This window comes from Mirounga leonina, unplaced genomic scaffold (assembly GCF_011800145.1).
Source record: "Mirounga leonina isolate KUSES-001 unplaced genomic scaffold, KU_Mleo_1.0 Mir_101664, whole genome shotgun sequence".
NCBI classification, from domain to species: domain Eukaryota; kingdom Metazoa; phylum Chordata; class Mammalia; order Carnivora; family Phocidae; genus Mirounga; species Mirounga leonina.
Window position 1 is genome coordinate 20,724,980 of NW_023270175.1, and position 22,153 is coordinate 20,747,132.

General features: G+C 38.0%; 1 protein-coding gene across 2 annotated transcripts in view; it reads left to right on the plus strand.

The window, feature by feature from the left end:
• Positions 1 to 1,319: 1,319 nt before the first annotated feature.
• Positions 1,320 to 22,153, plus strand: part of SLC25A14 (solute carrier family 25 member 14) — a 31,119-nt gene continuing 10,285 nt past the window's right edge. The window contains exons 1-7 of one of the 2 annotated variants that reach the window (XM_035008618.1): positions 1,320 to 1,460; positions 1,557 to 1,710; positions 6,999 to 7,092; positions 8,384 to 8,531; positions 11,542 to 11,636; positions 13,311 to 13,396; positions 17,948 to 18,043. In XM_035008618.1, the coding sequence (XP_034864509.1) occupies positions 1,579 to 1,710; positions 6,999 to 7,092; positions 8,384 to 8,531; positions 11,542 to 11,636; positions 13,311 to 13,396; positions 17,948 to 18,043 (651 nt within the window). In that variant the 5' untranslated portion in view covers positions 1,320 to 1,460; positions 1,557 to 1,578. Of the gene's footprint in view, positions 1,461 to 1,556; positions 2,079 to 6,998; positions 7,093 to 8,383; positions 8,532 to 11,541; positions 11,637 to 13,310; positions 13,397 to 17,947; positions 18,044 to 22,153 lie in introns of those variants that run through there. The other variant, XM_035008627.1, reaches the window with a different exon arrangement.

Consider the following 22,153-nt stretch of genomic DNA (forward strand, 5'->3'; position numbering starts at 1 on the left):
AAGATAAGTCATTTGAAAACAAAGCTGCTTTTAACAAAGTTTACCTGGGTGGTCAGTGAGACTAGCTGGTGGTGGCAGTGGCTGAAGAGGCAAAAGTGCAGTCTTGTAGAAAAGTTAAGACAGTGATTTGCTCACAGAGAAAGCCTTAATTTTATAAAGTTCAGTGACTTGGATGTGAGGGACAGGACCAGGCCACAGCTGGAGACATAAAATTCACATCGTTGGAGAGAATACAGTTCTTCCAAGTAAGAAGGACTCTAAGCTACAGCCCTTTTTGGCTAGAAGGGAGTGTTCGCTGAGATGTAAATTTAAGGGAATTCACATTTTGGAATGCGAAGGTAACAAGGGTACTATTAAAGTCGAGAGCAGTATAGCAGGGCAGTTAAGAGCCTAAGCTCTGAAGTCAGACCCAGATTTGAGTCCCAGCTCTGCCAATACCAAGTTACTCCTTTAAAACCTCAGGTTTCTCATCTATCAAAAGGGGAAAATAATAGTACCTGTCTCATGGAGTAGTTGTCGGCACACGAAGCTCTTGGCACTGTCCTTGGTAAGCACTCCACATCAGGTAATATTATGTGTGCTGCCTGAAGAAATTTTTTAATGGGCGGAGAAACCTAAGTGTTAACTAAAATGAGAAAAATCCTTTCGGAACAAAGTATTCTAAATACTTATTAATTCAACAATAATTTAGTGCCACTTCCTTGCATCGACCCACTTTTACTTACACGCAACACGCAAACTCTGTTATTTTTGTATTCTCGCGTGATTATGGAACCTTTGCGTGAGCGGCTTAAAAATCGAATGTAGCCCATTGGTCAACGGAATTACCCAGGGTGCTTTGCAAATACTCCTTCCGGTCCCTGGGGGCTAGAGCTAGAAGCCGCATCTCAGGCTCGCTCCTCATTTTCTGGCCGATTGTAAGGTACGGATTAATTTGGACTCTCCCTTTAGGTTTTCTACTCTTCAGATTCTTTAAGTTTTTATGGTCTCCCTTTCTGTTTCCAACCTGTTTTTTCTCAACTGTGTGCTTTGAGTACAGGGCCCAAGTATGATTCCTCAGTCCCTAATACCTGGCGCCCATTCGGTGCCGCGGTTTATTTACTTGATCTTTATTTTCTCTCTGACTTCGGGCACCTCACTAAATACCCTTCACTCCTTTCCTTCATTTTCCTACTTTTAAGTCCTCTGCCCCGCCCCCCTCACTTTCCCTCCTTTTTCGTACTTTGCGCGCAGGCGCCCCGCCCCGCCCCTTCACTACGATTGTCCCGCCCCTCGCGTCACTTAGGTTCTGGCTGGCCGCTCTCCTCTTAACCCCCGCCCCTTTCCTAGCCCTAGTACGCGCGAGGTGGGTGGTAACGCGGTAACCAGGCGACATCTCTGCCCCCGACTGGCGAGCATGTGAGCTGCAGAAGCTGTCAAATTCTCACGCCTTAGTTCTCTCTCCCTACACCTTCCAAAAGGTTGCCCTTTCTGGGTCTTGGCATCCGCAGCCGGCTCGACTTCCCCCGTTAAGACCCCTGTCGTTTCCACCTCTCATTTCGTGCCTTCTTTTTTAGGCTTTGAGGAGGTGGTGTTGGAATGCCTGTGCCACTGTTGCCGGGGCGACGACTTGGTTACTTCCGTTGGTCTCAATGCTTCCGGGTTGGCATTGCGGTGGCGTTTCCGATTGTGGGAGCCTCGGCTTCCCAGTCGTCCGATGAGCCCGAGCAGGTGAGGGGGAGCTCCTGGACTTCCAGGCTGGGGAGCGGGGCTGGGCCGCGCCAGGCCGCGCGGGGCCGGGCTGGCCTGGTTCCCGGCCTGGGAGGGGCTTAACGGTCCTTTGATCTCTCTCTCCCCTCAGCTGAGTCCCTTCCCTGTCTTTCACTCTTCTGGCATCGGTGGTTTTACTTCTTCGATTGAACCCTGCTTCCTCGACCCCCTTGGGAGGCCGCCTTCTTCAGGCGCCTCCCTTCTCTCCACGAACTCGCTCTGACAGCTGAGGAACTGGCAAGATCCTGCTACCCAGAGGGTGAATGGGTATCTTTCCTGGAATAATCCTAATTTTTCTAAGGGTGAAGTTTGCAACGGCGGCCGTGATTGTAAGCGGAGTAAGCAAACACCTCCATTGTGTTAGTGTGAGGGATGCTGTTAAAAGATGCTCCCCTTCAGTTTCTATCCCCTGCCACTCCTTAAGGTCAAGGCATTGAAGGCATCTATTAAAATGCAGTTCAGCTAACTAATTGGGATGACAGCCATTATCAACATGAATTAGATTCTCAGACAAGGTAACAGCAGGGACGTTTGTGGTTTTCTGTCAGTGTTTGCTTGTTTTTTCCAGGCTAGGGATGCTTGCAAGGAGTTATTATGAACTCTTGTCTTGATTCCCTACATCATCAAGTTCCTTTGTGTTTCTATTTTATAAGTTTATCTCTAACCTCATTGCCAACAAGCATCTTGTCTGCTTTACTTTGTCTGCTTTACTTCATACCATCTTAAGCTAGTTTCCTTGCCTCTCTCCTTTGTAATCCACTGCTTGCTGCAGCCCTAGTAAGCTAACTAAAATGTGGATATCCTCATGTCCCTTCCCTGTTCAAAAACTTATAGTATCCCTCTCATGCTGCCACACACGCATTTTGGTTTTAAGCTTTTCAGTGTAACCTTTTCCTTACCGTACTTCTTGTCTGATAATTGTTTCAATCTGTTAAGGGAATTCTCTGTTCCAGTTAGGTTCCACTCTTCCTTCTCGGAACAAACTCTACTGATGCCTGCCTCCACCTGCTGTGCTTTTTCAACATTTGTGTCTCTGTTCATCCTGTTTTCATCCTCCACCCCTCTCTTACCTACACCTATCCTGATTCTGCCTGCACTCTGGCAAGGCCCATTTTAAGTCTTTCACATCTAGAAGCCTTTCAAATTATTCAGGCCCATGCTGTTTGTCTCCTTTTCCATGCTCCTGCTCTTGTAGTTTATAATATATAATTTAGTGCTTAATTTTTCTCTAATGAACTACTTTGATTTCTTCTGCCAGACTATAAGCTTTTGAAAGGCAAGTGCTATAATTTGTACAACTTTATCCCCACCCCAATCTCCTTGATTATCCAGGAAAGATAGGTTGAATGATAGATATTGTCATATGTTAGAACATATGTTTGTTTTCTTTTAACATGACGTTTATACCCATAGCATGTTGCAGGTTTGGGCATTAAGTATGCCTTCAATAAATATTTGCTTCTCTTTCCATTATTACCTCTGAAGTCTGAGAATCTGTAATGCCTACTCTTTTTTAAAGGAGAAAGTGAGAAAAGCACCCAGATTTATCTGAGCAGATATTTGGAATAGTGTAGTGCTATCTAACTTGTGTTCTAAGACATTCTTCTCACTCTTTAGGAGATCAGATTTTCCTTAGACTTCAGAACACATTTGCATTTTAAAGACATTTTTCATTGGCTGCTTTATGCGATAAATATTTAAGGTACTATATTTCTGTTTTAACTCAGATGTGACTTCTTTCCTTTTACCCATATCTGGGGATAACCCTCACAAGTAAAAATCATTTTTAGCACTCTTGGGGTCTTTTACACAAGTAATTCTCTGCAAAAAGCCAAGGGAAGAGAATTAGAGAATCGCTGTGTTGTGTACAGAGTGTGTAGCATTGCTCAGGTCTAGCAAGTTAACTTTCTAATTTCTCACATAATCTTTTACATACACACTGCCTACATAGATAAAGGACATTTCACTGGAATCAACCAAGTATTTAATGGCTATATACCCAATTCTGTGCAAGGCTTATGAAAAGTACTGTGAGACATGGTGTTTGCCTTCAGAAATCTTACCTAGATAAGAGAGAAAATAACATGGGGCAACTAGAAGAGAAACCTCATCCTATGTGCCTGAAATTAAGATACAGAAGGGGTAAATGAATGTTCAAAAAACGTTGCACAACTGTGGAATAGATATAACAGGACATGCATGTATGTGTATGGCCTTATGTAAAAGACTTAGAGGTTTTAGCTGGCATTTTAATGATTTCAGTAGTGTGAGATGGCCTCCACAAAAGTGACTGCAATTTTCAGCTGTAGTAAATGGAGTATAATATAGTGAGTGATGAAAATTATTGTGGATGTTTACACTGAGAAAGATGTAGGAGAACATGATAGCTGTCTTTAAATACTTGAAAGACCCCCATAAGGAAAAATAATATGTTTAATATTACCTCCCCAAATGGTTGAAAACTAGAGGAAAGCAGACTTTTGGCTCCGTATGAGGAAAGAATGTCTAAAAGCAGACCTAATTAAAGATATAAAGGACTTTTTCGTAACAAGATTCTTTCCTAACATGGAGGAAAAGGGATTTTACTGACAGATGAGGGAGTGGTAGCAGTGTTGAATTTGGCCAGTGGTCCCTAGACTTTTGGATTTCGTGCACCAATAACATTTAAGTGAAAGTGTGGGGAGGAGGCACAAATTAAGGTAGCCAGTCTTATTTTACTAAGAAGAATACTAAACCAAATCAACTACCAACTACATTTCATACAGGAAAGGTGATTTAAAAAAATGCTCCAGGAGGAAGAACATGATTTCCTAATAGATAGTTCTTTAAATTAAACATATTCAGCTGAAGAAAAAAGCACTAGGTGCCCTTATTTTCTTCATTTCACCTCAGAATTGTGAAAACTTCATTAAGGAACCACTGGGCTGACTGACCTAAAATTCCATTCCCTGCTATGGCTCTGCCCCCTGCCTTTAACTGATGTATTGTTCCCTGAACCCTGGGAACATCTTCCTTATTAAAAGTCTGGGCAGCAGGTAGTGAAGTTCTGATAGAGGCTTTCTCTGTAATGAGATGAGTGGAAAGAAGTTGTAAAAAGAAAACTTTGGAGAGAAGCATAGCAGCCATTTGAAATGCTTGACTGTTTTGGGAAATCTCTAAATTGTGTGTGTGTGTGGGGGAATGCCCTCTCTGTTGACTAAGAGAGGGGATATGCCATGGTCCTTGCTTTTCCATGCTTACCCTCTCACCATGTGTGTCACGTTTTACTATCAATTGTAATAAAATGTGGTCATAACTGAAAATGTTAATAAGATAATAGTACTCAAGACTCATTTCAAACTGCAGCTCGTACTTGAAGTGCCTATTCCTACTTTGCTTTTTAGAATTTCTTTCAACAACTTTCCTCCAAAAGAGCTATCTATTCCAGACTCTATGTATCAGATGGACTGGCTGATCACACTATGCTTAAAGGAAGTGTCCATAATTATTTTTGTGGCCTCTTACTAAAACATTTGTCTGCATGTTTGCTGTCCTCTTTGGAAAATTGTTCATTTGTGCTTACTTACAGAGATTTCCTTTTGTGGAAATAAAGCAAAACTTTGTCTCCCCTAAAAAGAGACTGTGACTCAATGGTGCTAACCTCAGTTTGGGCAGTGGGGGTGGTGAGCAGCAAGTAATAGCTGTTAAAATGTAATTTTGAGTACTTTTCAAAATGTAGTAATGATAATAGCTAATAGTTGAACTAGAGGGTGCTTGGTTGGCTCAGTTGGAAAAGCATGTGACTCTTGATCTTGGGGTTGTGAGTTCGAGCCCCATGTTGGGTATAGAGATTACTAAAAAAATAAACTTAAAAAAAATAATAGTTGCACTAGGTGCCAGTTACTTTTCTAGGTATTTTACATATATCATTTAATTTTCACAATAACCTATAAGATAGTATTTATTATCATCCCCATTTTATGAAAATGCAGGCATGGAGTAGTTAAGTAACTTGGTCACAGAGCTAGTAAGTGGTAGTGTCAGGATTTGAACGTAGGCAGTCTGACTTCCGAATCTTTATTCCTGACCGTAAAACACTTGAAGATGTTTTTGAAATTCAATAGTATACGTACTGTGAAGTTCTGGAAAAGGAATAATTTAAAAGAAATCTCAGAGTCCATCTTAAATGAGATTACTTCCATCTGGACCAGGATTTAGTAGGTGATGCATAGAGCAGTAGTAGATCTTAAAGTGTGGAAGCACCAGCATTATTTGGAAACTTGTATATTCTTAGGCCAAACTTGGGCACTAATCAGAAATTCTGAGGGTGAGGCCCAACACTATGTTTTAATTCACCTTCTAGATCATTTTGGTGCACCTAAAATTTGAAAACCACTAATCTAAAGGGCAGAGCTGTGGAAAAAAAATAAAATCCAACAGAGAAATAGCTGAGAGTGGCAGGAAAAACAAAAATGAAAAGATTGAAGATGACAGGTCTAATGGGGGTGGGATGGGGAAGAAGGATAGGGGGCTGGAAATAGAAGTACATTGTTAAAGAGTCTAAACATCAAAGAAAAACAATATTTATATGTATGTGCTTTAAAAGGCCAGGGAAAAAGAAATTCACTAGATGGATATATGTTAAATGTCAGAGAGAAGAGAGACATCATTATATTGTTTTCATTCCTCTGGGAATCAGAAGGAAGACGAAAAAGTACTTAGTTCAGCTTGGGCTTTGAGGGGAGAAGTTGTATACAGCTAGAAGTAGCTAGATGAACTAAACCCCTGAAGTTTAGTAGAGAGATGAGAGGTCTAAGAACATGAAAGGGGAGTGGTGTCAGCCTTTGCTTTGCACCTGAATCAAGGTAACAGAATACCATGAACTGCTTTTATGAGATGCCTCAGCCTATATAATTTGAACTCCAGGTTCCTTCACTTGTAATTGTCTAGTTGAATGTCTAAGTTGGTTGTGCTGGATGGACTGAAACCTCTTCTTTGGGTGGGGACATGGATAAAATTAAACTAGAGAGAATGAAGGGTGCAAGTTGATCTTTGAGGGAATTGCACGCCTACCCATACAGAATGGCAGTAAAGAACACATTCATGATCATCCAGCACATAAAACAGGATTCCCCATTTTGTTTCATTCCACTTGGTAGGGTTTTTCCTCTACATCTGTTTTATTTGTCAATTTTGTTGATATAAATAATATGATCAGACACAAATGCTCCTCACTCTTGTGCCTTGTTCTGATTTGTGTTTATTTTTAGCACCAGAAAAGTGCCACTGTAAGCCATGAGATGTCTGGTCTGAATTGGAAACCCTTTGTATATGGCGGCCTTGCCTCTATTGTTGCTGAGTTTGGTAAGAATGTGAAAACTGACAAATCTGCTTCTATGTTATAGATGGTAGCTTATGGTGACAGTTATTTTGGTGAAAACTAGAAAAAAAGTGAAAAGAAGCTCATTCTGTTTGTTTTAAAACTATTGTCTCTAAGCCATCAAGTAATATTTTCTGAGAAAGTACTACAAATGGTATGGTGAGTGAGATTAAGAAAAGTCAAACTTAAGAAGCTCTTTTGATAGTTTAATGATTTGTTAATTTGCTCTAGGCTTAAGTAATATGAAAAGGTAAAGGGAGTTAGATAATATAGGGGTTTCTGCTATATTTTTGCACTAATGGTCTTTCCTTTATGCTAAGTTGTTTATAGCTTTCTTAGAGAGTATCCAAACTTTTTTTTTTCAAACCTCAGTCCCATTTTAGAAGAAAATTGACTAATAAGATCAAACTAGATTCTTCTCTATTTGGTTTTAATTTTGGAATATTTTTAGATTGTGTTTTTTCATTTTCCAAATTTTCTCTTTCCTAAAATATTCATAAGTGACTCTAATCCATTAATCTTTGTTGACTTTCTTGGCAAATGCTCTGGTGTTGTGATATCAAGGTCATCAGTGGCCAGAGCTACATAATCACCTTGTTAGTTTTAGACTTTGAAAGATTCCCTGGAACATATTTTGTCAATGTAATGGCCACTTCTGTGTGTTGATGTAATAAAAGAAGTTGGTTAAAGAAATTTCCTAAGCACTCTGCTGGCATTAGTCCCAAATTACCTGGGAATCCAGATGAGTAGACCAAATAGGACTTTGCCGTTATCTTTCATAATATTAGGGAACTATTTGTTTCTTGTAAACAGGTAAAAGAAAAAAAACCACAAAGCTTTCTAATAGTATATAAGGGTACCTGGAACAGCAATCCCATGCTTTCTTATCCTCTTTGTGAAAATTTGGGGAGATTTTATGAAGGCAAAGTGGGGAGATGAGATGGGGGACAGAGGAAGAGACAAATGCCAAATTGAATGTTACAGATGAATAAAACATTTAAATTATTTTGTATTTATAGTATATTAGGACCATCTTAAAGCACTTCACAGTTTCAGTTATACTGTGGGTCAAATCCTACTGCCTAGATACAGTACAGTATATTTCACTTTACCACATTCAACTCTTCTGACAGTGGTACTCCTAGTAGAGATACCCTCTGTGTGTTATAAAAAGAACTTTGTCTTATGTTTTAAAATTGTCATTGGCTTAAATTTGGCCAAAATTTTAACTGTGACTCTTTGGAAAAACTTATAAATCATTGTGTTCCTTTATAGGAACGTTCCCTGTGGACTTGACCAAAACGCGACTTCAAGTTCAAGGCCAAAGCATTGATGTTCGCTTTAAAGAGATAAAATACCGAGGAATGTTTCATGCCTTGTTCCGCATCTATAAAGAAGAAGGTGTATTGGCTCTGTATTCTGGGTGAGAGTGGATTCTTTCCTTACATCATGAAGGGAAATACTTTTTAAAGGAGCCATGTATTTCAGCTGTCTGATAGTGTGTGCCCTTCATATTCACCATTCCAATTTGTAATTCAATATTGACGTGCCAGTTTATATTTCACTTGCTTGTAGGTCTCGAGCTTTGGATTTTGTGTTCATCTGGCTTTAAGTGATATGTTTTAAAATGGATATCTCATTGCAGCATTGGCTTTCTCCTGTTTTCCTGAGAGTCATCGATAGCACACTGTGAATAGCAGCACCAGTTAACTGTATATATTTCTGTAATATTCCTCCTGAGTTGCCAAATACTCATTTCTTTTAAAATTTTCCTCTTTAAAGAAATACTGTTCTGGGAGCTGAAACATAAAATGCAGAATGAGAGAGAGGGAGACCCATCTATTTGTCAACTTTTAATGAGCTGTAGATTTGTGCTTTATCATCCATTTTGCCATGTATCTGTTGCCATTTCCTAGGTCACTCTTGCATTCAGGTTACCAGTTTACTGCTCAGAAAATGGACATCAATTTTACTATTAACCTGTGTTAGACTTAATTTTATTTATTTATTTATTTATTTTAAAAGATTTTTATTTATTTATTTGACAGAGAGAGAGATAGTGAGAGAGGGAACACAAGCAGGGGGAGTGGTAGAGGGAGGGAGAAGAGAAGCAGGCCTCCCGCGGAGCAGGGAGCCCAATGCGGGGCTCGATCCCGGGACCCTGGGATCATGACCTGAGCCCAAGGCAGACATTTAACGACTGAGCCACCCAGGTGCCCCTAGACTTAAATTTTAAAAGATAATTTTCTTAGGGAAAAAGATCAAGTAATACATTCTGAAGCTAGTGAATCATGGATCAGCTGTTTCATCTTATTCTTTAATCAGCATGGATAATCACAAGATTATTTTTTTCTAATAGCAAGCAATAATGTCAGAAATATGCATATTTAGTCATCATTTTAAAAATCATAACCATCCAAGCTGCTGTCTTCTTTCTATTTATAACTACTAAAGTGTAGTTCTGCAATTTGGAAGAATCTCAAAGGATACGGTATGAGTGAGAATGTCTTCAGTTTATAAGCAGAACTTAAATAGGGTGAAATCTTGGCTCTGTACCTCCTTGATAGATTAAAGATGTATCTGCAATTGTTAGGAAGTACGGTTGATTTTTAAAAAACCTCCATGAGGGGGTTGGGGGGAGGATAGAGTAACTGGGTGATGGACATTAAAGAGGGCACGTGATGTAATAAGCACTGGTTGTTATATAAGACTGATGAATCACTGAACTCTACCTCTGAAACTAATAATACACTATATGTTAATTACTTGAATTTAAATTAAAAAAGAATTTAATAAAAAACAAATGATACCATATAACCCCCCCAAATAAATAAAAAAAATAAAAAATCTCCATGATGTGAATAGTGGTGTATACTTCTTTTTCTCATTGCTAGATTTGGTTTGCTAATATTTTGTTAAGGATTTTTGCATCTAAATTCCTGAGAGATATTGGCATATAGTTTTTTTGCTTTTGTACTCTTTTTGTATGGTTTTGGTATCAGGGTAATACTAGCCTCATAAAATGAATTGGGAAATATTCTCTCTTCTCTTTTCTGGAAGAGATTGTGTAAGATTGGTGTTGATTTTTTAAATGCTTGGTAGAATTCCCCAGTGAAATTATCTGGGCCTGGAGATTTCCTTTTTGGGAACTTTTAAATTATGAATTAAAAATGTTTTAATGGTTATGAGACTATTCAGATTATCTGTTTCATCTTTTTTTGATGATTCCCATATTTTTATCTATTTCATTTTGAGTTTTGGTAGTTCGTAGTTTTCAAGGAATTAGTCCATTTCTTCTGAGTTCTTGAATTTATGAGCATAAAGTCATTTATAGCATTCCCTTATTATCCTTTTAATGGCTGCAGAATTTGTGGTGCTCTCCATTTCATTCCTGATATTGGTGACTTATGTCTTCTTTCTTTTTATTACTGTGAACCTTGCTAGAGTTTTATCAATTTTAGATTTTTTTCAAAAGAGCTATCTTTTTGTTTTATTGATTTTTCTCTGTTTTTCTGTTTTCAATTTTGTTAATTTATGCTCTTTATTATTCCTTCCCCTTATGCTTGCTTTGGGTTTACTTTGCTCTTCTTTTTCTAATTTCTTGAGTTAGGGACTTAGATTATTGATTTGAGACTTTCCTCCTCTCTTTCTCTTCTTTTTTTTTTGGGTGGGCAGCAAAGCAAAGTTTATTGAGATAGTAAAGTGATAGTACAAAGCTCCTAAAGAGGGAGGGGACCCCAGAGGGTTGCCCGAGACTTTCCCTCCTTTCTAACGTAAGCATTTTGTGCCATAAATTTCCCTCTCAGCACTGCTTTGGCTGTATCCTACATATTTTATTTTATTTTATTTTTTTTAAAGATTTTATTTATTTATTTGAGACAGAGAGAATGAGAGACAGAGAGCATGAGAGGGAAGAGGGCCAGAGGGAGAAGCAGACTCCCTGCCGAGCAGGGAGCCCGATGCGGGACTCGATCCCGGGACTCCAGGATCATGACCTGAGCCGAAGGCAGTCGCTTAACCAACTGAGCCACCCAGGCGCCCTATCCTACATATTTTAATAGGTTGAATTTTCATTTTCATTCAGTTCTGCATATTTTTAAAATTTCCTTTGAGAGTTCTTGTGAACCATGGATTGTTTAGAAATGTGTTGTTTAATTTCCAAGTGTTTGAGGATTTTCCTTATTGATTTCTAGTTTAATTCCATTATTTATGGTCAGAGAACATACTCTGTATGACTTCAATTCTTTTAAATTTGTTGAGGTTTGTTTTATGATCCAAATGTGCTCTCTTTGTGAATGTTCCATGGGTTCTTGAAAAACATATTCTGATGTAGTTGGGTGGAATGAGGTGAGTAATGGAAATGAGTAAACTAGATATGTATAATCTACAAGTGCACATTGAATATAATTGACTTTTTCTTTCTTTTTTGGCAGAATTGCCCCTGCCTTACTAAGACAGGCATCATATGGCACCATTAAAATTGGCATTTACCAAAGCTTGAAGAGATTATTTGTAGAACGTTTAGAAGGTCAGTATACACTCATTCTCTTTTAGGGTAATAGAGGGATTATTGAAATCATGCTTACTGAGAAGCATGCATCATGGGATGCCTGAGAGTGGGTGACAGTCATTGCAAGGACAAAGCAAGGTCCTACTGACTTGGGATTAATCCTTGCAGAGGTGATATATGGGATAGAGGGACCTGCTCTTTAAGTTTGTCCCTTTTCCTATCAAAGAAAAAAAAAAGGTTTCTGCTCATCACAGAGGGAACTTGAGTTTGTCCAGAAAATTAATGCTGTCCTCATCAACAAAAGGACTTCAGCTATAAGCAATTCTCTAGCTGCCAATTTTGATAAGCTTTTGTTAGATGGAGTAATTTTAGACTGTTCTAGATTCTGTTATACTGTGGCCACCTTACCCACATTCAGCATTATCCTATGTCTCTAAATGTGCTGCTGCAGTGTTTCCAGCTTGATACTGTACTTAATGGTTATTTTACCACAGGCCTAGGGCTTTTGCATGGTTGGGGATAGCTGGAGAGCCTTTTGATTAGTAATGTCTTTGAATTACTTTATTGTCCTAAATTGACTTTTTCTGGAGCCTCTTTGAGGATTCGGAAGGGTTTGCTTCCTAAAATAATTTCCTTTCACAGATGCTTCACTTGGGTTTACCTAGTTTCTATTTGTAGGCTCTTCATGGTAAGGAGGCATGGTGAAGATGGAATTTTCATTTTGGAACATTATGCTCTGTGGTTTCTTTTTCTCTCTCTCTCTTTTTTTTTTTTTTAAGATTTTTTATTTATTTATTCATGAGAGACAGAGAGAGAGAGAGAGGCAGAGGGAGAAGCAGGCTCCCAAGGAGCAGAGAGCCCGATGCGGAACTCGATCCCAGGACCCTGGGATCATGACCTGAGCTGAAGGCAGACGCTTAACCATCTGAGCCACCCAGGCGCCCTCTTTTTTTCTCTTTTGCTGAGCAGATTTAGTTTCAAATGACTGGTTTTTCATATTTGTCTACAGAATCTTCTTTAAATAAATAGAAGCTAGTAGATATCAAGGCCAGTCAAAATCAATATTTAGGTAATCTTTTCTGTTAACACATAAGTTTTTATTTTTTAACATTTGGTTCCTAAGTCTTCTAGAGTTGATGATTCTCCAGAAAAGGACAAAAGAATTTTCTTTAGGTGTTTGAAATGATTGAAGAAGAAATACCACATTCTGAATTTATGTGGGTTACTGGCAATTGCTGTATATAGAATAATAGGACATGTTCCAGTGTCTTTTAGAAATACTTTTAAAAAATAATGATTTATGTTTCAGTACTGATTTGGGATCTAGAAATATTTGAGTTTCTTTAGTTTCGTAAGCTTTGTGGTTCATTTCTTTTTTTTTTTTTTTTTAAAGATTTTATTTATTTATTTGACAGAGAGAGACACAGTGAGAGAGGGAACACAAGCAGGGGGAGTGGGAGAGGGAGAAGCAGGCCTCCTGCGGAGCAGGGAGCCCGATGTGGGGCTCGAACCCAGAACCCTGGGATCATGACCTGAGCCGAAGGTAGACGCTTAACGACTGAGCCACCCAGGCGCCCCTGTGGTTCATTTCTTACAGTCATTTCTCTGCCCAGGGTTCCTTTCCTCTGATAGATGAGTACTCTGTTCTTTGAAATTAGTACTTAATACAGACTTTTTTTTTCCTTTTTACAGATGAAACTCTTCTAATTAATATGATCTGTGGGGTAGTGTCAGGAGTGATATCTTCCACTATAGCCAACCCCACTGATGTACTAAAGGTAAGAGAGGTCTGGTAGCATTGGATGTATACAAAGTGTTATGAAAAGAGCATGAACTTTGAGTCAGATTTGGGTTTATTTTTTTTTTTAAAGATTTTATTATTTATTTGGCAGAGAGAGACACAGCTAGAGAGGGAACACAAACAGGGGGAGTGGAAGAGGGAGAAGCAGACTTCCCACAGAGCAGGGAGCCCGATGTGGGGCTCGATCCCAGGACCCTAGGATCATGACCTGAGCCGAAGGCAGACGCTTAACGACTGAGTCACCCAGGCGCCCCCAGATTTGGGTTTAGATCTCCACTCTGTCACTTGCCAGCTATAAAACCTTGGGCAAATAACTGCTTTAAGCCTTGGTTTCCTCATTTGTAAAATGAAGATAATTCAGTACTTATTGCATAGGGTTGTTTAGGATTAGAGATAATATATGTGAACTGCCTATCATACTTGGTAGATGTAGGTGCTCAGTAAATAGTAGTCAATTTATTATGATATGCATTAATCCATTGGTCTTTAACTTAGAGTACGCAAACCCCTGTAAAATTCTTTCCAAGGACTATGCAATTTTAAGGGAATCAGTTTCTAGATCCCTTACTTCCATTTGTTTTCTTCTAAAATTGATCTGAGAATGAATATATGTTTTTTTTTTAAATTTATTTATTTGTCAGAGAGAGAGAGCACAAGCAGGGGGAGCAGCAGGCAGAGGGAGAAACAGGCTCCTCACTGAGCAAAGAGCCCAATGTGGGACTCGATCCCTGGACGCTGGTATCATGACCTGAGCCGAAGGCAGATGCTTAACCAACTGAGCCACCCAGGCATCCCAAATTTGTGTTTTTAAAAGTTCTTTCTCCACTTTACAAAAGAAAGGCATATTCCCCACACATTTCAGATCTTAGTATGGTATATTGACCTGTGGTGTAATCTGGGGTACCGGACAAAGGGATAAATTAAAATACAGTTTTTGGAGAAGCCTCCTTTAATAGCTAATTGAGGTACCTTAGTCTATAATGCATCTGTTTTCTTATCTTACCTATATTTCCATGAAGGGTGAGATTTGGCTTTAAAATGGTATATTTTGGTCTGTGTTGGGATATTTTGAATTCAGAACTAGAATAGCATAGATTAGTGGTGTTGATTTTTTAAAGATTTTATTTATTTATTTGACAGAGACGTAGTGAGAGAGGGAACACAAGCAGGGAGAGTGGGAGAGGGAGAAGCAGGCTTCCTGCTGAGCAGGGAACCCTGTGCGGGGCTCGATCCCAGGACCCTGGGGTCATGACAGCCGAAGGCAGATGCTTAACAACTGAGCCACCCAGGTGCCCCAGTGGTGTTGATTTAAAAAAAAAAAAAATAAATAAATAAACAAATTTTGATTTCTTTCAGATTTTATCAAAACAGGATGAAACATTTAATAATATCAATACTCATTTTATCTCATAAAGTGGTACACATTTTCTGCATAGTTAATAACTTATTTAAACTTATGATTAATTAAAAGCAGTAAATATATGATTATAATGTGTGAGAGGTTCCCTAAGTTTTTGTCATTTATTTTAGGGGAAATGTGAGAAAAAAGAGGACATATGCTTTATTTATTCGAAACCACAGGTGACTAGGTTAGTGAAAGAGAGACCTATTGCAATTCAGAGAATTTTGAGAACTGAGAGGTGACTTGAAACACAGCACACCTGAAAGAAACCAGTGATGGTTGATGGAGAAAAGATATGACATTATCTTTCTGGGTTAAACTGAGAGTAATGTAGCTACAGAATTTTTATATCACTTTAGGTTTACAGAGCAAGTATTTATGAGGAGAATTGATTGTATCCTAAAAGTCCAGAACATTTGCAATATAATTACACTTGACCTTTTCAAGAACAACAATACTTAACTCCCTAAAGCTTCCTTTCTTATCCATCTGGATCCTCGATTTAATCACCTAAGTGATTTGCTTCAAGTTCCTGTCCCTCTGACCTGCCTGGTAAGATTACAACCATGGACCAATGCTATAATCTCCCTTTTCCTTTCTTATACCTAGGTAGGGCTGAGGGTGCTGGGAATGGGGAAAATCACAAACTTAGACCATGACAGTAACTATATAGGATCTATAATCACAGTTGAGCTGTTCACTCCTTTCACATATCCTTGGACAACTTTTTCTCTGATTTCTTTTGTGTTACTTCCTTGCCTTTGTGTATGTAGCTGTCTTTCTGACTGTAATGCCTTTTCCCCCTTTCTTCATGAATTTATCCTTCAAGGCTGCTCAGGAACAGGGACAGGACTAGGATAAGTGAGGTATTCCCTGGATGCAAAATGGAAGGGGACACCAAAAATTCAGTAATCAAGAGAAATAACACTTTTATGCAATATTTTTCAAAAACTAAAATGAATGCAAAATACTCATGATGAATAAAATACCAATATTTTGTATAATTCATCTCACTTCACCCGAATCTCACCCCTTTGGATCCTGTCTTTAGTTAACTACAGTTTTGATATTTGGTTCATTGTGGGTTTTGTGCATAAATTTTCATGTTTTGAAATATTGCATTATTATTTGTCTAGATTACTGAGGTTTTTTGAGTCCCCCTCCTACATTTTGTGCTAGAGGAAAGTGCCACACTTACCTCACCATAGTCCCAGCCCTGCTCAGGAATCCCCTCCTTCAAGAAATCTCCTACTTAGAATAGGATATTTGTAGTTCCCATTTGTCTTTGTGACAGTTTCTATTCCAATTTAATTGAGTTTAGGTTTTTATTTCAAAACTCTTACTAGCAATTGACTTTCCACATAAAAACATGCTGTTCCATGATATCCCAGAGACATTTATTGAAACCTAGAGTTGCACGTCATGAAAATCAGGCCACATCTGGGCGACTAATATTTAGTGACTGACTACTATGATTCTAAGTGTGCAGTCAGTGGGAAATTGTACCAAATCTTTCACAGGGCTTTTTAATGTTAGCTCTACTTTCTTGCACTTCTCAAAGGCTACTTTGCAGAATACAGTATCATGCTTTTTACAAATAGAATTCTATTTAAGGTCTTGTAAGCATGAAATTATATTTTAAAACCTTTTTTTGCTTTTAATAATTACATAAAGAATGCATGTTCAGTGTAGAAAAAAGTAGAAGGCAGGAGAAAAACACAAAAGAGGAAAATGCTCCCTTGTCTTATCATTCAGACTTAAACCACTGTCTACATTTGGGTGTGTATATGTTCATCCAGTCTCTTTGCTGTGCATAGTTATTTTTAAGTTTACATCTTTTTTTAAGGGTTTTATTTTTTATTTATTTATTTTTAAAGATTTTATCTATTTATTTGAGAGAGAGAGCACAAGCAGGGGGAACAGCATAGGGAGAAGGAGAAGCAGGCTCCCTGAGCAGGGAGCCCGATGTGGGGCTTGATCTCAGGACCCTGGCATCATGACCTGAGCCAAAGGCAGATGCTTAACTGACTGAGCCACCCAGGTGCCCCTAAAGATTTTATTTTTAAGTAATCTCTACACCCAACCTGGGGCTGAACTCACAACCCTGAGATAAAGAGTTGCATGCTCAGAGCGCCTGGGTGGCTCAGTCGGTTAAGCATCCGACTCTTGATTTATGCTCAGGTCGTGATCTCAGGGTGGTGGGATAAAGCCCCGTACGTATCAGGCTCTGCACTCAACAGGAAGTCTGCTTGAAATTCTCGCTCTCTCTCCCTCTCCTCCTACCCCCACTCATGCACATATGCACACTCTCTCTCAAATAAATAAGTCTTAAAAAAATAAATGTATAAAAAAAGTCTCGGGCGCCTGGGTGGCTCAGTTGTTAAGCGTCTGCCTTCGGCTCAGGTCATGGTCCCAGGGTCCTGGGATCGAGCCCCGCATCGGGCTCCCTGCTCAGCAGGAAGCCTGCTTCTCCCTCTCCTACTCCCCCTGCTTGTGTTCCCTCTCGCTATGTTTCTCTCTGTCAAATAAATAAAATCTTTAAAAAAAAAAAAAAGTCTCATGCTCTACCAACTGAGTCAGCTAGGCATCCATTAGTTTACATGTTTTTAATAAAAATGACATACCATGCATACTGCTCTGCAACATGCTTTTTCTATGTAGCAGTTAATTGTTGACATTTTCCAATGTGAACAGATACTCTACAACAAAATTTGATGGCTGCATAGTATTCCATTAAATGGACATATCATAATTTATGCAACCAGTCCTTTGTTTTTGCTTTTAGACCTGCAGATTGTTTCTAGTTTTTTTACTAAACTGATCACATTTTAAATGAATTATTTTCTACCCTCATTGAGTACTTGTTCTCTCTTTCCTGCAAATTTTCTTTCAACTCCAGAATTGATGGACTTAGTATAAGGGATGTGAGGCTCATGAAAATAATTTTTATAAAATATACTTTGACACAAATTACATTTTTAAAATATATAGTTTGTCATTAATTTCATCATCATAGCAGGCTAATAGTTCTGATAATTCCTAAATACTGTTTTCTTTATTTTGAATAAGTGAAACATCTCATTTTGGTCTCTGTTAAAACAGAGAGTAAGAATCTTCTTATTTTAGATTCGAATGCAGGCCCAGGGGAGTTTGTTCCAGGGCAGCATGATCGGCAGCTTCATTGATATATACCAACAGGAAGGTACCAGAGGTCTGTGGAGGGTGAGTACTCTTTTCCTGGTATTATTTTATGCCCATTTCCTATACTTTGCAAAGAAATCTTTTTATATAGAGCCCTATAATTATGAATTGTCATCTTACACTGTTTAAGATTCTTGGTAACCCAGAAGATAAGGTAAGAAACTTCTTATCACCTATGAAAGGACCAAAACTTACCAGTTGTCTTTATTTCTGCTTAATGTTTGGGGGTTGTGTGAGAGAAGGTTATTATATTATTTGAGGTAGTCATTTGGTTTGCTCAAATTGACAGTGAATTTAGTTCTTCAATATATATTTTTGCTAGTTTTGTACTAACACAGCAGTATATGTTTATGATAGTCTCTGTTTACCTAAAACAACTTTTTTAACCTTATAGAGAGTAAAAATTGTACTATAAAATTTTGAGATCTATAGAAGAGAAAAAAACCAGTAGTCTCAGTAGCTAGAGATAATCACTGTTAACTTTTTATCATATTATCTTCCAGTTTTTTATCTATACTCCTTTTTTATTGTTGTTCCTATAACTTTTTATCTTATTTTAATCCCTTAATATTGTAATACTAAGTAAGACTACTAGTAGAATATGCAGAGAGAGTAGAATGGGAAATCCATTAATAAGCTCTTAAAGAAGAGAGCTTTGTTTTTTTCTTCCTTTATATTTTCCCCCAACTTCCTATAAAAATTTTCAAACATACAGAAACGTTGAAAAGAACAGAAGATACCCAGATTAAATGACTGTTATAGTCTGGCTATATTTGCTTTATCTGTGTGTATGTATATACACAGATAAACACACACACATTCTTTGTTTTTTGTGTTTCTTTTTTTGTTAAACTATTTGAAAGGAAGTTGCAGACATCCTGGTACTCTCCTAAATAGTTCATTATGCATCTCCTAGGAATAAGGACATTTTCCTACATAGTAATACATAATAACAATATCATTATCACACCTAAGAAAATTAACAAGTCCCTAATACGTAACATCTAGTTTATATTCAAATTTCCTTTATTGATGAGACCAGGCCAATTTTCTTACAGAATGTTTCCCCTGTATTTCCTGCAAACTGGAAGTTAGGTCTGTTGGCTTGATTAGATTCATGTTAAACATTTTGGTGTGAGAACTTCATAGGTGACACTGTATATTTCATATTGCACCACAGCATGAAGCACATGTTAGGTTGTCCCACAATTAATGATGCTGAATTTGATTACTTGGTAAGACAGTGTCCACCAGATCTCACCACCGTAAAAGATTTAAGTTTTCTCACTTTGTAATTAGCAAGTAATCTGTAGGATGACATTCTAGCAATATGCATATATCCTGTTATTTAATAACCTTTCACCTAATGGTCTTAGCATCCATTAATGATCCGTGAGGTTTGCTTTTTGATAACAGGGTGCACTTTCTTGATTAATTTAAAACCAGAAAATGGGCCTAACTAGAAATTTTTCACAAACTAATGCTAAGGGAAAGACAAAGAGCAATAAACACAGCAGGGAGATTTTGTCAGGGGAACATAGCTACTTTATTTTTAATTAAAAATTTTAATTGTGGTAAAATACATATAACATAAAACTTACCATCTTAACCATTTTTAAGTATACAGTTCAGTAGTGTTAAGTACATTTACGTTGTTGTTCAGCCAGTCTCTGGAACTCTTTTCATCTTGTAAAATTGGAACTCCATACCCATTAAACAACTCCTCCCCATTTCCCCCTGCCCCTAGCCCCTGGCGTCCATCCTTCTATCTGTCTCTATGAATTTGGCTTTTCTGGGTACCTCATGTAAGTGGAATCATACAGTATTTGTGTTTTTGTTACTGGTTTATTTTACTTAGCATAATGTCCTCCAGGTTCATTCATGTTGTCACATGTCCTTCCTTTTTTAAGGCTGAATGATCTTCCATTGTATGTATATGCCACATTTTATTTATCCCTTCATCTGTTAATGGGCATGTAGATTGTTTCTGTATCTTGGCTCTTGTGAATTATGCTACTCTGAATATGGGTGTGCAAGTATCTCTTCAAGACTCTGATTTCAGTTCTTTTGTGTATATGCCCAGAAGTGGGATTGCTGGATCATATGGTAATTCTGTGTTTAATATTTTGAGGAACAGAGCATAGCTACTTTTATGATCCAGGCTGCTCACATCATCCAGGCATGTAAGATAAAGAAGTGAAGTACATTGTGTTATGTGTTCTTTTGACACAGACATGTATCATTTGCATGTTAAAATACAGGAATATTTTTTCATTTCAACAAGGAAATAGGTTTGCATTTTTCTTCAAACACATGGTCTTCTTTGTTAGTGTTTTATTTTTCTGCTTTGATTTTCACATGGGTGGGTACTGGAAACATTTTATTTTCTAACTCCATTGTAAGAAATAACAGCACAAGTGCAGTAACAAAGTGTAACTGGTACTTATATCAGAGTTGGAGAGACTGTAGAGAGTGATGGGGACTCTGGTGAACTGGAGATCACCTGCCCTGTTCATTGCTGTCATGCATGATGGGAATCCAGTGTGGCCAAATTTTCTGGGCTTTCAAGAGAAGCTGGAGATCTTCATTCCTGTGTGAAGTATCCTGTTTTTTATAAGTTGACAGGTAATTCATCCTTCTAGAAATACTTTGTAGGCCACACACAACATTTCTGTGGCCTGAATTCGGCCCATGGGCTCCTGTTTGGGGCCTTACTATTCAGCAAGGTTGTCTTCTGTGCAGATCATCTTCTAACACAGTTGAGCAGGTGGGAAGGTCAGAGAGAAAGGCACTGTTGGGCCAGCCAGCCTGATCAGCAGAATCAGACATCTCCTAGTGATAGCACAGCTATATCATTTCCATTTTATAAATTGAGTTTGGCAATTTATAGATGATTGAGCACTTTAATATAACAGGTATCCAAGAAAGCAGTTGTTCCCATGGTGTATTTTCAATTTTAAATAACATTTAAACAGAGTTATAAAAGTAAAACATTCATTGTGAATTTTTTAAAATATAAGAAAGGCATAAAAATAAAAATTAATTTATGTTACCCTAATTCCAGATAAAGAAAAATATTTTGGTATATTTTCTTCTAATCCTTTATAAAAATTTGGTGTTTGTGCATAATATCCTTTTCCCCAAAGTTAGAATAATGCTATGTCTTGCCTTCTTTAATGTTACCAGCATTTTCTTGTGTCATTAATATTCTTCAAAAATGTGACTTTTAAAGTTCTAGCAGCCCTGTGTTGTAACATGATTTGTGATAGGAGTATTCTGCTAGTGAGTGAAATGCTGATAGCATCCACAGGAGGACCGCTTTGCCTTTCCTTCTCCCTGGCTGCATTATACCTTTGCTGTCATCCTGGTGTGTCTTTTCTGCATATCCTAAAATTCTGTAAATTAAACTTGGAAGCTCTCCTCTCTCCATTGACTTTTGCTTCATGGTTTTATTTTTTTTAATAACATCTTTATTGAGATAATTTGCATACCGTAAAAATCACCATCTTGAAGTGTGTAATTTTAAAAGATTTATTTATTTATTTTGGAGAGTGAGCGTGTGCGTGCATGCAAGAGAGAGAGAAGAGTACATGTGGGCACGTGAGCAGAGGACGAGGGAGAGAGAATCCTAAGCAGACTCCCCGCTGAGCAGGGAGCCGGACGCAGGGCTTGATTTCATGGCCCTGAGGTCATGACCTGAGCTGAAATCAAGAGTTGGACACTCAACTGACTAAGCCACCCAGGTGCCCCTTGAAGTGTGTAATTTAATGGTTTTTAGTTTATTTACAGACTTGTGTAACCATCACCAATGTGTAAGTTTAGAACATTTTCATCACCACTAAAAGAAACCCCCTATCCATCAACAATTACTTCCATGTCTCCCAACCTTCCCAGCCCTAGACAACCACTAATCTACTTTCTGTTTCTCTAGATTTGCCAATTCTGGCATTTCATATAAATGGAATCATAAAATATATGGCATTTGTGACTGGCTTCTTTCATTTAGCATACTGTTTTCAAGTTTCATCTGTGTTTTAGCATTTATCAGTACTTCTTTTTATAGCTGAATAATAATTAATTGGTGTGAAATTGCTAAGTCATATAGTAATTCTGTATTTAACTCCTTGAGGA